Source organism: Canis aureus, chromosome 10 (assembly GCF_053574225.1).
Source record: "Canis aureus isolate CA01 chromosome 10, VMU_Caureus_v.1.0, whole genome shotgun sequence".
Taxonomy (NCBI): domain Eukaryota; kingdom Metazoa; phylum Chordata; class Mammalia; order Carnivora; family Canidae; genus Canis; species Canis aureus.
The window spans coordinates 22,274,949-22,288,292 of record NC_135620.1 but is presented as its reverse complement, the minus strand read 5'-3'; the positions used below and the strand labels follow the sequence as shown (position 1 = coordinate 22,288,292).

Sequence of the window (13,344 nt, the reverse complement as noted above, 5' to 3'; positions counted from 1 at the left end):
CCCATTTTAAAAGTCAGTTTATTTAAATATTATTTACATACAGTAAATGTCTCCCTTTTACAGAGTACAGTTCCATGACTTTTGACAAATGTAAATAGTTGTAAACCAGCAAGGCCATTTTTTTTCTGCACAGCATTTGCATTGCTTAGATACTTGGATATCAATAGGAAGAAAAAAGCAAATCTGTATCTACAAATTACCACTCTAAGTTTCAGGTGGATGAAGATCTATATTTTTCTGGCAGCAATAAGAGTAGAGCCCAAAAATGTAATTATACACACTTTTATTTAAAAAAAAAGATTTTATTTATTCATAAGAGACACAGAGAGGCAGGCTCCCTGTAGGGAGCCTGATGCTGGACTCAATCCCAGGATCTCAGGACCCCAGGACCACGACTTGAGCCAAAGCCAGACGCTCAACCACTCAGCCACCCAGGTGCCCCTTACCCACACTTTTTTTTTAAAGATTGTATTTATTCATGAGAGACACACACAGAGAGGCAGAGACACAGGCAGAGGGAGAAGCAGGCTCCATGAAGGGAGCCGGATGTGGGACTTGATCCCAGGACTCCAGCATCACACCCTGAGCCAAGGCAGACGCTCAACCACTGCGCCGCCCAGGTGTCCCGACCCACACTTAAAAAAAAAAAAATTTAAGATTTTATTTATTCATGAGAGACACAGAGAGAGAGACAGAGACAGAGACACAGGCAGAGGGAGAAGCAGGCTCTACGCAGGGAGCCCAATGTGGGACTCGATCCCGGGACTCCAGGATCATGGCCGGGCTGAAGGCGGCGCTAAACCGCTGAACCACCCGGGCTGCCCCCGACCCACACTTTTATATGAGAATTTTTGTGATGCCTGAGCGTCTGCTTTTGGCTCAGGGTGTGATCCTGGGATCCGGGATCAAGCACCACCTTGGACTCCTTATGGGGAGCCTTCTTCTCCCTCTGCCTATGTCTCTGCCTCTCTCTGTGTCTCTCATGAATAAATAAAATCTTTTTTTTAAAAAAAGGAATTTTATGACTCAACATAAGAAATTAGCAATGATTGAGACAACCAGTCTTTTTATATGTCTCCTGCTGTGATTTTTTTTCAAATGTAGCTGACTCACCATGCACATTAGTTTCACGTGTACAATATATTGATTCAACAAATTTATACAGTATGCTAGGCTCACCGAAAGTGTAGCTACCATGTGTTGCCATGCAACCTATGACAATACCCTTGACTATATGCTTCTACTGTGATCTTGGCATGAAGTACCAAATATCTCCTATGCAGTTTGGTTTTTAAAAATTAACTTGAATCTAATCTTTTTTAAAAAATACTTTATTTATTCATGAGAGACAGAGGGAGAAGCAGGCTCTATGCAGGGACTCCGACCCGAGACTCGATTCCAGGTCTCCAGAATCACACCCTGGGCCAAAGGTGGCGCTAAATCGCTGAGCCACCCAGGCTACCCAACTTGAACCTGATCTAATCACACTTTTACACTTAGCCTCAGGCATTAGGATTAGGTTACTAATTCCACAAGGACAGAAAAGACAAATCTGGAAGGAAGGGTGTGTTATAAGACACTGGTCCAGGTTCTCAGGTCAGTATCATTAAAAGAAGGACTGCTGCAGATTTTAAAAGAGTTTTTAGAAAATATTTATTTAAAAAATATTTATTTTATAGAGAAAGGGAGAGAGAGGAGCAGCCGAGGGAGAGTGAGAGAGAGTACTAAGCAGACTCTGCACTGAGCACAGAGTCCAATGTGGGACTCAAACTCACACCCCTGAGATCATGACCTGAGCTGCCCCTAAAAGACTTAAAAAAAAAAAAAAAAAGCAACACATGGTCCTGGGGTGGATTCTTGTTTGTGCATAGAAATGTGAAGGGAATTTGGGGGATACAAAGGGAAATTTGAATGCAGTCCAGAAATTACATGCTAGAAAATTATCATTGTTAATTTCATTATATTTGATGCGACATTATCTTGCTGTGTAAGAAAATGATTCTTTTTTGAGATATATATGAAGTGTTGATAATGGAGCATCATGCTTTTCTGTAATTTACTTTAAAATACTTAAGGAGGGATCCCTGGGTGGTGCAGCGGTTTGGCGCCTGCCTTTGGCCCAGGGCGCGATCCTGGAGACCCGGGATTGAATCCCACGTCGGGCTCCCAGGGCATGGAGCCTGCTTCTCCCTCTGCTTGTGTCTCTGCCTCTCTCTCTCTCTCTCTCTGTGTGACTATCATAAATAAATAAAAATTAAAATAAAATAAAATATTTAAGGAGAAAACAGCAAGCTGAAGAAAAAAGTTTACAAGATAAAGTAGCCAGATTCTATTACAAAAAATTCAACTTTGTTAACAGTTTTATAGGAAACTATAAGACTAAGAGAACATATAGGAAACTATGAGACTAAGAGAACAAACTAAAGGAAGGGGGTAGAAATGAATTTCGATAAAAATGATTAATCCCTAAAATAAAAAAAAAAACTGAAAGAGCAAACCAATCCAATTCCTATTTCTCAGTAAACTATTACTGGAAAATGTTTTCTTTTTCTCTTTTTTTTTGAAAATGTTTTATTTTTCTTATATCATAATTAGTGAAATGAAAAAAAAACTTCTATGAGTTATTTTATACTTACTAGTGAATCTCTTTTTCTTTGTAGTACTTTCTGACACATTCTTTTTCTGATATTGATGTTGATACATTAGCTTTCTTTTGATTAGTGTTTATCTAGTATATCTTTCTATCCCTTGATTTTCCATCTTCTAATGTCATTTTGCATGAAGTATATCTCTTGAAAATAGCTGACAGATGATTTTGGGTATAATTTCATAGTGTCTACCTTTTAATAGGTGAGATTAATCTTTTCAATTACCATGATTCATGATAAATTTGGATGTATTTCTCATATCTCTTTCAATGCTTTTCTTTGCTTCTTTTTCTCCTTTCCTGGTTTCTGGATTGACTAAACTTTTTTTATGCCCTTGTTGTGTTCTACTGATTTGGAAGTTGTACATTCTATTCCTGTTCTTTTAGTGGTTCTTCTTAAATTTTTCATATGCCTATTTTAAAGTCTAAAGTTAATACCTTTAGGAAACTTTTAAACAGTACAACAACAGTAATATATACCAACTTTGATCATTGTATCTTCCACATTATCATTGTTTAGTATTTTTGTTCCTCATTGTCTTAAAATCCCCTAAGTAAGTTATTTTTTGACCAGCATTAATTTATTTAGGTTTACCACTATTTGTCAGTCTCTTTGATAACCACGGCTTCTTGCATCACACCTTTCATGGGAGGTCATTTCACTTATCACATCAGCAAAACTGTTTAACCCTAGTGCTGAAGAGCCTTCAAGGAAAGAAATCTATCCCACAGTGCTGATAACCATGATTAAACAGTTATATTAGTGCAAGTGCTTTGTAAGTTGTAAAACACTAAAAATGCAAGGGATTTATTTTATGTCCATTTAATATTTTCAGAGGGGTGATCTGGTAAAATGTAACAAGAGCTGTAAAAATGTTCACACAAGTTTCTTAGCATAAGGAAATATTTTTTTAAATTATGCAAAGAGCTTTCTTAGCATTATTTATAGTTGTGAAAGACTAGAAACAATCCAATCAGTGAAGTAAACAATAGATACAATTTCATCTAATAGCAGATAACCTTGAAAATAATAAGTAGGGATCCCTGGGTGGCGCAGCGGTTTAGCGCCTGCCTTTGGCCCAGGGCGCGATCCTGGAGACCCGGGATCAAATCCCACGTCGGGCTCCCGGTACATGGAGCCTGCTTCTCCCTCTGCCTATGTCTCTGCCTCTCTCTCTCTCTCTCTCTCTGTGTGACTATCATAAATAAATAAAAATTTAAAAAAAGAAAATAATAAGTAGATACATGAAAGAGAGGTATTAATAAGCAAAAAAGATAAACACAAGCTGCACATACTCATTGATTACAAGTCTATGAAGTTATCCATGCATTAATAAAGATTGGAAGAAGTCATAAAAAAACTCAGTTGCCATGCTGAGGGGAGGAAGTTCTGTGTTTCTCTTCCCGTAATGTTATTTATTCAATAAAAAGAATTATTTTAAAGATATTGAAAGCATGAAGGTTAAAATACGGTAAAAAAAAAAAAAAAAAAGAGAGATGCTATCATTTTACCTTTAGTCACCACAAAAAATTTGTGGCATCATGCCCAGTCGATTGATTAGAATCAGTTCATAGAAAAGTCATTTGACCTTAAATGACTACACAGTTAGTAAAAAAACCACAGTTACCAGTTTTTTAAAAACACGTTGCCAATTTGGAAGCCACTAATAGAGATAAAGGTTTTTGGGCAAAAGTTTGGATGTTACCCATGAATACAACTTTTCAACACTATTCAAAATCCTTTTGCATAATTACTAGTAATTCTTAAAAATTCCAAGTACTGATTGCTAATTTTCTATTCTCCTAAAATAATGTGGGTTTTAAAAAAATGCCAGGTAGTTCACACTGACTTGGTCTCTACAGCTGAGCCTTAAAGTTTTGCTTTATCTTTTTTTCCAGGAGTGTGCCAAAGATTTTTTTTAAATTACTTCATGCTCCCAGCCTCAGGGAATAGACTCCTTGAGTTTCCACAGTATTCATATTAATTTGTTCAGCTAACACAACATGACTGCGTATTCATTCAGTTATTATTTTCAACAAACATTGAATGCCTACAATAATAGGCCAGTCCTTGAAGACAAAAAGGTCAATTAAATAAAATCTTTCTACTCAAGGAGCTCAGTCTAGTAAAAAGGTCCTGAAGTGGGACGCTTGGGTGGCTCAGGGGTTTAGCGCCTGTCCTTCGGCCTGGGTCTCTGCCTTTCTCTCTCTGTGTGTCTCCCATGAATAAATAAAGTCTTAAAAAAAATAAATAAAAGGTCCCGAAGTGCATGACATCTACAGAATGCAGTCTTTTTAATAATCATAATAGTAAAAACAATCATTAACTTCTTTCAACTTGCAATGTTTTGTTTAATAAGCTTTTATTTCAAATAGTTTTAGAGTTGCAGAAGTCGCAACAATGTTATAGAGAGTTCCTGTGTACCCTGCACCCAATTTTCTCTATCGTTTATATTACTATATATTATATTTGTCACAACTGTGGAACCAACAATTGGCACATTACTAGGCTCCACTGTTTTTTGGAATCTCCTTAGTTTTATCTACCATCCTTTTCCTGTTCCTGGATTTCACCCAGGATACCACATTACATTTAGTCACCATGCTTGGACTCCTCTGGGTTGTGACAGTTTCTCAGACATTGCTTCTTTTTGATGACCTTGACGGTTTTAAGGAGTATTGCCTGGCTATTCTGTCCCTCTGGGGTATTTGGATATGTATAATGTTTTTCTCATGGTTAGATAGAGGCTATCGGGTTGGCGGGGAATACCACAGAGATAAAATGCCATTCTCATCACATTATATTAAGACTAGTTGCTACTAATGTGACTTATCACTATTGATGTTGATGTTGGTCACCTGGCTGAAGTTTGCCAGATTTCTCCACTGCAAAGTTCCTCTTCTTACAATCTCTTTCCCATATCGTATTATTTAAAATGTATTCCTTACTTCAGGAGGATGATGCACACCTTTTGTGAGAGTGGAATATCAACAAAAATTATTTGGAAAAAAAAACTAAAAAAAAATTTATTTGGAGTTCCCTCCTGCACAGTAGATTAAAATAATTAACTTTTGTATGCAGTTTTACATTAATAAAGTTCTTTCAAATATTATTTTATAGTCTTTGCTATAAGAGAGTTTAAAGTCAGGTTTGGGAGATCAGTTTCACAGAGCAAAAGTTCAAAAATTATGACAAGCAACATAATTTTGGACATCCATGTTCATAGTAGCATTGTTCACAATAGACAAAAGATGGAAGCAACCCAAATGTCCATTGACAGGTAAATGAATAAACAAAATGTGGTATATTCATACAGTGGAGTATTGCTCTGCCCTAAAAAGGAAGGAAATTGTCAAATGCTACAATGTGGATGAATCTTGAAGATATCTTAAGTGAAATAAGTCAGTCACCAAAAGACAAATGCCATATGATTCCATTTATATGTTGCCTAGAGGAGTCACATTTGTAGAGACACAAAGTAGAAGCATGGTTGCCAGGGGCTGGCAACATCCATTAAACAGATGTAGAGTTTCAATTTTGCAAGATGAAAGGAGTTCTGGAGATGGATTGTACAATATTGTAAGTGTACTTAACACTACTGAACTATACACTTAAAGTGATTAAGAAGTTAAATTTTATGTGTATTTTACCATAACAAAATATTTTAGGAGAAATATTATTTTGAATAGAAGACATTTTTCAGTAACTAGCCCTCCAACTTGACCTTGTACTGTAAATCAGAGGCTGCACAACGGTACACTATAAGTTTTTAAAAATATGAATTGCCAGCATTTAAAAATCAATAGGTTATATATAATAATTGGGGTTTCTGACTTCTTTATAAAATGGGATGATTCAGCTACAGAAGTCCAAGGGTGTTACATGGAAACAATCAGTGGAAGCTGAATAGCATCTGCCACCTTTAGACAGGTCACATATGCTGCAGTTCACTGTAGCCTTACCGCCTTGTTGTATTACACCTGTGTATTCCATTGATTTGCACAGTCAGCTAGCAACTTGAGTGGGGTAAAGCCTATTTCCAGCCTCAGAGAGAACCAATCCATATATCCCACACCCCTGGCAACATGTTCAAGGGTGAACATGTGGTCCTTTGTCATAAGGAAGGGGAATTCCAGGACTTTTTTTTTAAAGATTTATTTATTTACTTACTTATGACAGAGAGAGAGACAGGAGGAGGGAGAAGCAGGCTCCATGCCAGGAGCCCGACGTGGGACTTGATCCCGGGACTCCAGGATCGCGCCCTGGGCCAAAGGCAGGCGCTAAACCGCTGAGCCACCCAGGGATCCCCAAATTCCAGGACTTTTGATTGAGCAATCAGAATAGTACAATTTGCCTTCTCCTGCTGCTCAGAAACAGGATACATACAGATCCAGGAGATCTGACATCATCTTGGGACCATAGTGGGAGAGCTGCCTGACAAGGGAGCCAAGGAAGAATCACCAAGGAGCCTCTCTCCTGGACCATTTGGTTGTATGATCTAACAATTCCCTGTTTGACTTCAGTCTGGATTAGATTTGGGGTCACTGGCAACAGGAAGGGTCCTAACCTAGTCTCTGGTGAACTTGGCCCTGCTAAGTTTTGATGATCTCTAATCACCATCTCTCCACCTGTATTTTACATTCCTCTTAAGAAAGATCAGTCTAGCAACAACAGTGATAGAAGTTAGTCAACCTGAAAAAAAGATATTCCCAATATTTATACATTCTGGTATAAAATTTAATGCATCATACTTCTCCTTTTTACACACATTTTTTAAGAGGAAATTCAGTCTTCTGATTTTAAGAAATGCAAATGTGAGGTAATGATATATCAACCCAAAGATTTTCTTTGTAATAGAAAATGTTTTTAAAGGGGGGAAAATAGGGATTTTTATTATTATTAAAAGATAAAGGCAAAATTATTTTTTAAGATACAAGGCATTGGAAACAATTCGTATTACGATATGCCATTATTGGGCATTCTCTATCTGATTGTTAGAAATTATTCATTTCCTCAAAGATAGAGAATAAATTGGTTGAGGATGCAATCTTGTACTATGCACTTTCTTTGCCCAAGGCAAACACTGAACATTTCAGAGCTATGAGAATGCTTCTGAATTTGAGTTTGCTAGCTCTTGGGGCTGCCTATGTTTCTGCCTTTGCTGTAGAAAATACCATGAATAGACTGGTGGCAGAGACCTTGACACTGCTCTCCACTCATCGAACTTGGCTGATAGGCGATGGGGTAATTTTCTTTTTGATTCCTACAGTCTTTAAAATGCATGGGTAATTGGTGGTGGTGGCTAGTTTTTAAAGATCCATTATCAATAATGAAGTAATGAGTGTTAATAATATATAATGGGTAACCATGTTACTCAGAAGAATTATATTAAAAGTTATGAACCTTACAATACATTAAAAATGAATGTTGTTTCCTTTCTTTTTCAGAACCTGATGATTCCTACTCCTGAAAATAAAAATGTAAGTTAAATTATGATTTGATAAAATGATTACATGAGTCAGTTTCATATTTTAAGCTATAAAGTATCAGTTAACATTGGGATGATTTAATTTTATCTATTTTGTTTTTATGTGTGCGGATGTAAATTATGTGCTTATGAATATTAGGAATGGTGTTAGGAATGGCTCTACAATATTAAGTAGAATCCATTAAGCAAGTGGATCAGGCCCTTTTTTGATGTTGTCAGTTCTCCATCTCAAAGAGCCTCGTGTCAGGCATTCTTTCCAAAAGAATTCCATATTGGGTCAGAGATACTTCCTAGGCTCCATTCACCTCTGTCGTTGGCTTTCCTCACTTCAACGTTTTTCTGAAAGTACTAGCAACTTGGGGTTATATTTTTAGAATTATGGTCAGTAGACATGAAAATATACAGTGAAGTCCTATATTAATAGTCACTTCCACATATTTAAATGATTTTTAACTCTAATGGAATCATATACATCTGGAGTATGTCATGGTCATATTAAAATGTTAAAAATGTGATATCATTAGTCTAAATAGAATAAAATTACCAGCTAGAACTATACGAGGAAATTCTGAGGTGAGGTAAATCAGTAAGGCAGTTGTATTATACCTCGTAAGCATTTATTTTTCATTAATCATTTCATTTATATCATTTGTAACACTTCTCAGTAATTATATAAACATCATTTACTTATGGTAATTATAGCTTAGTATAAGGTGGTTTCCCACCTGGAAAAGACACAAGTAAAAACCTCTTGGGAGAAGGGAACTTGTGTAAACCCCACAAAACAAAGTCTAACTTTTTGGACCAAATTTTTATGCCTTGTTTTGATGAATTATATTTTTTAAAATCTTCCTCATTTAGCACCAACTGTGCATTAAAGAAGTTTTTCAGGGTATAGACACATTGAAGAACCAAACTGCCCATGGGGAGGCTGTGGATAAACTATTCCAAAACTTGTCTTTAATAAAAGAACACATAGAGCGCCAAAAAGTAAGTTAAAGACATTTGGCAAAAACTTAAGTATATTTGTCTGACTCTGCCTGTTTTTGTTTTTTTTTTACAAGAATTGACAGTTTCCTACAATATCTCCTCTGTTCTTTTAACAGAAAAGGTGTGCAGGAGAAAGATGGAGAGTGACAAAGTTCCTAGACTACCTGCAAGTATTTCTTGGTGTAATAAACACCGAGTGGACACCGGAAAGTTGAGAACAAACCGGCTTATTGTAGTGGAAGATTTTGGAGAAGAATGGTTTTTTGGCGATGAGAATGAGGGCCAACCAACAGTAGGGACTTAATGGCCAGTATAACTAAGCTTCAGAGACAAAGTAAATATTTCAGGCATCCTACTACTTTATCACTTCACACAGATGAAATATATTTGAGATATATTTCAGGTATCACATCATTGAAGTATTTTCCTCCAGTTTGCTGCAGGCAAAATAAATATGTATTTTAATCTTATTTAACACAGCGTTCTATAAAATGTCTGTTAACTTAATATTTATTTATGAAATGCTTAAGAATTTGATAAATTAATATTTATATCAGATTAGGCTATGTTCCAATAAAACAAAAATAAACGGCTCTGATTCAGTTCGTTGCTAGCCTCTATGCTACTCCTTTTTTTTTTTTTTTCAAGATTTACTTATTTATTTGAGAGAGAGCATGGGGTAGGGGGCAAAGGAAGAGAATATCCAAGCAGACTCTCCCTTAGCAAGGAGCCTGACACAGGGCTCTACCTCAAGACCCAGACACAGGCCTCGATCTCAATGACCCATGAGATCGGGACCTGAGTTGAAACCAAGAGTCAGACACTTAACCAACTGAACTACCCAGATGCCCCATCCTACTCTTGAAGTGAGCACAGTCTGTGTGAAAACATGCTGGGTTTGGAGGGAGAGCCTGCATCTGTGCTGGCTGAACATTCCCGTCTTCCTGGTAATGGAAGCCACAGAGTTGCTAGGCATACTGCAGGTGGAAGTGACCCAGCAGGCCCTAGTGGGCATGTGGGTATAGGAACATGGGCATGGACTGAGCATGGTTTCCTCACCACAGTATACCTGAACCGGGGAGGGCATGGGTTAAATGGTAAGTGATGAAAGAATGAATGAATGAATGAATGAACTTTCCAGGGCTGCCCATAGAATTAAAATGACTTTCAAGGATTTTCCTAGGAGGAGAATATGTAAAAATCTGTAACTAGGTCTCTTCCTAGCCAGTGAGAAGAATCTGGCAGGTCAATCCTATTGCCAGTTCAGGGAAGGAGGCAGAAACCCTCTTGGTGGGGCCCAGAGCACCGTGGCCTGGGACAGTACTTCCTCATCTCACCTAAAGTAACAAAAGGTGCAGAGAGACTAGGTTCTGGTGGCTCAGTGGTTGAGTACCTGCCTTTGGTTCAGGCCATGATCCCAGAGTCCTGGGGATCGAGTCCCACATCAGGCTTCCTACTTGGAGCCTGCTTCTCCCTCTGCCTATGTCTCTGCCTCTCTCTGTGTGTCTCTTATGAATAAAAATAATAATAATAAGACTGGTTTCTAAAGGGTCCCATCATCCTGTATTCCCAGGGGGTAGAGCAGCAGCACTCTGGCTGCTTATGACGATCAGTACCGTAACTGAAGGTTCTTCTGTTTGAGGAAATTTCTCAAGGATCCAGAATATGTGTTCTTTAAAATGTATCTTAATACCAAAATAGAACTAAAGGAGAGATCCAAGAAAAATATTCAACTATGCTATTGACTCCTTCATTCATTTACTGGTCACAGGGTCTACACTGTGTGCTGGGATACAGTTGCAAGCATAGGCTGGCACTCCTTACCAATGGGTGCCATTACCCAGGGGAATTATCTGCATGGATTGTGTGGGTTACACTTGGCTGTTTCTGGGAAACAATCACTGTTTCTGGGCATAGGAGAGGGGACAGAGCAGGCAGGCATAGAGTCTCGGGTTGGAGAATGCAAGTCCCTCTGTGTAAGAAGACACGTTTTCCTTCCAACACAAACCCAGGCATAGTGGTTAATGCTCTGCTGTGGCCCAGACCCCACCCCCAACTGTGTATCTACCAGGCCTCGAGAGTCAGAGCCAAGCTGATGAAAAGGAAGATGGGTCAGCACAGCCCCATGCTGACTGTTCTAAACACTGTCAGGAAACAGGAAACTTGATTTGTGAAGAGACTGAATGTCAATTTAATTCAATTCAGCAAATATTTACTGAACTCCCATCTGGTCTAGGACTGTTCTAGGGACTAGGATCCACCAGTGAATGGAACAGATAACATTCCCTTCCCTTACAGACTTACATTCTCTCTCTGGACCTATGAAGGTCCAGTACAGTGCAGGTGGGTTTAAGGCTAGAAGAGCCTATCTGAAATCCCACTTGTGAACGCTTACCAACCTACCAGAGCTCAGAGAAACTAAAAGGAATCACCACTGTATGCAATCAACCCAAATGGGACTTCTTAGATGTACCAATGGTTTTTAAGGCAGAAACTATGCTCCTCAAGCTGATTTTACTTTCCTTTTATTTCAGAAGCAAAGCCATCCTGATGGCCCCTAGCAAGTCACATCAACTGGCCCCTAGCTCAGGCCTGATGACTGTGGGGCTCCAGAACCCAGAGCACCCAGGGAGAGAAGGAATCGGCAGCCTCCAGGTTGTAAGACTATTTTCCAGAGCCTTGCTTTTCCTCTCAAAAGCTTATCCCAACAATGAAGCATCCCTTCACTCTATCTTAGTAATATCACTCTTACTGTCCAGTGAGAGGAGCCAGTGTGAGCTAATAGGCTGAGTTTTGGAGGGACACTGAGGACCTTCCCAGAGGACACCTTGACATAATATGTCCAAAACCAAAGTCAGCTTTTGTCAGCCATCCTCATCCCCTGAAACCTGCCACTGCTTCTCCTCTGTGTCTTTCTTTCCCCTCTTCCTCTGAGGTCCCTTATTTTGGCTAATGTAACCACAACTATTTCACCATCACCTTTCTGGATGACCCCCTCACTAAATTTAACCCACTGTGCCCTCCATCCACCATTCAGCCTCTGACATGTCACTCCTATTCCACCTCTGTGTCCCCACTCCTCCAGTGGAGGCTGTGATCTCTCAGCTAGACTGAGTCAGCACTACTCTCTGTTTCAGGCTCTCCTCACGCCTTGTCGAGTCAGGGCTGTGGGTAAAGTACACTCATGTCCACATGTCCCAAGGCACAAAAACCTCTGATCCACTTGAGACATCTCTGTGCATATCAGTCAGGCTCACTGTCTCAGGTCTAGCCGCCTTCACAGGGCATACCTCTGCCTCCTCCAAACCCTGCCATAGAGAAATGCAGGCATCTCTCACTTAACATTGTTTATAAGAAAACACTAACTAGGAGCCTCGTTCCCATTATTTTAAGTGGAAAAACTTTTACTGCATTACATCTCAATCCAAAATCAACCAACTTTCCAAAACACAAAGCAGTAAAATGCCTGAATATAAGCAACATGTTAACATATTAGGTTGCAAAATATTTTTAAATTTATTTTTTGTATTTCATTATTTAATGAACTGTGGCAAAATATTTAAAACACTACTTCCTGACCATCAAACCATTAATATGGCTGCTTTGTTTATATAATACACTACATGTCTCCTTGGTTGACTGTCAGAGCCTTTCCAATGACCTTTTGTGAACCTTAATATGGAAAGAAAGTAAAGACTTTCTCTGTTGAGCTCGCTACCACCACTTTACTCAAAAATGCATCCACTTTGGGGGAATAAGTATAACATCTTTCCTACATAAATACTGGTAAAACAAAACAAAACAAAAAACCCAAAAAACAAAAAACCAAAAAAAAAAAAAAACCCCACTGTGTTGAAGGACACACATTCTATGAAGAAATGTTCCACGTGGAAAGCCTTCCGTAGAGCATGCTAGTCTTATTCTTTCCAGAATACCTCTGAGAATGTTCACACTGCCATGTGTGCCTCACGCTGCCCACGCTGCCTCAGTACATCTGTCTTTTCCCAAGCAGAAAATGTGTAACTTTCTGCCCCCTCTTTCATTCCCTGCCAACCATCAGAATTAGTTGCCCCTTCTCAGTGCCCTGCGTGACTTTGAACATTCCTTTGCCGGAGCTCTTGCTTTTACATTACAGCATTATCAGATCCATCTGATATATCTCTGTATGTATAGCAGTCAGAATAGTCTAGGTGATGCTGCAGTAACAAATCATCCCTG

At 38.7% G+C, this 13,344-nt stretch overlaps 1 protein-coding gene and 1 long non-coding RNA gene across 4 annotated transcripts in view; one reads left to right on the top strand and one right to left on the bottom strand.

Moving 5' to 3' along the window:
• LOC144322075 (uncharacterized) overlaps nucleotides 1–13,344 on the bottom strand; it is a 135,853-nt gene continuing 122,509 nt past the window's right edge. For all 3 annotated transcript variants that reach the window (XR_013387649.1, XR_013387643.1, XR_013387651.1), the window contains exon 4: nucleotides 1–2,234. This is a non-coding gene — a long non-coding RNA (uncharacterized LOC144322075). The remainder of the gene's footprint in view (nucleotides 2,235–13,344) is intronic.
• IL5 (interleukin 5) lies at nucleotides 7,157–9,744 on the top strand. The gene is made up of 4 exons (XM_077911622.1): nucleotides 7,157–7,892; nucleotides 8,096–8,128; nucleotides 8,998–9,126; nucleotides 9,243–9,744. Exons 1-4 carry the CDS (start codon nucleotides 7,749–7,751, stop codon nucleotides 9,339–9,341), a joined length of 405 nt encoding a protein of 134 aa, XP_077767748.1. The 5' UTR covers nucleotides 7,157–7,748; the 3' UTR covers nucleotides 9,342–9,744.

Coding starts and splice junctions, on each gene's coding strand:
- IL5 (XM_077911622.1), top strand. CDS start 7,749: ATGAGAATGCTTCTGAATTTGAGTTTGCTAGCTCTTGGGGCTGCCTAT. Junction 7,893..8,095: donor CTTGGCTGATAGGCGATGGG/GTAATTTTCTTT, acceptor TTTCTTTTTCAG/AACCTGATGATTCCTACTCC. Junction 8,129..8,997: donor CTACTCCTGAAAATAAAAAT/GTAAGTTAAATT, acceptor TTCCTCATTTAG/CACCAACTGTGCATTAAAGA.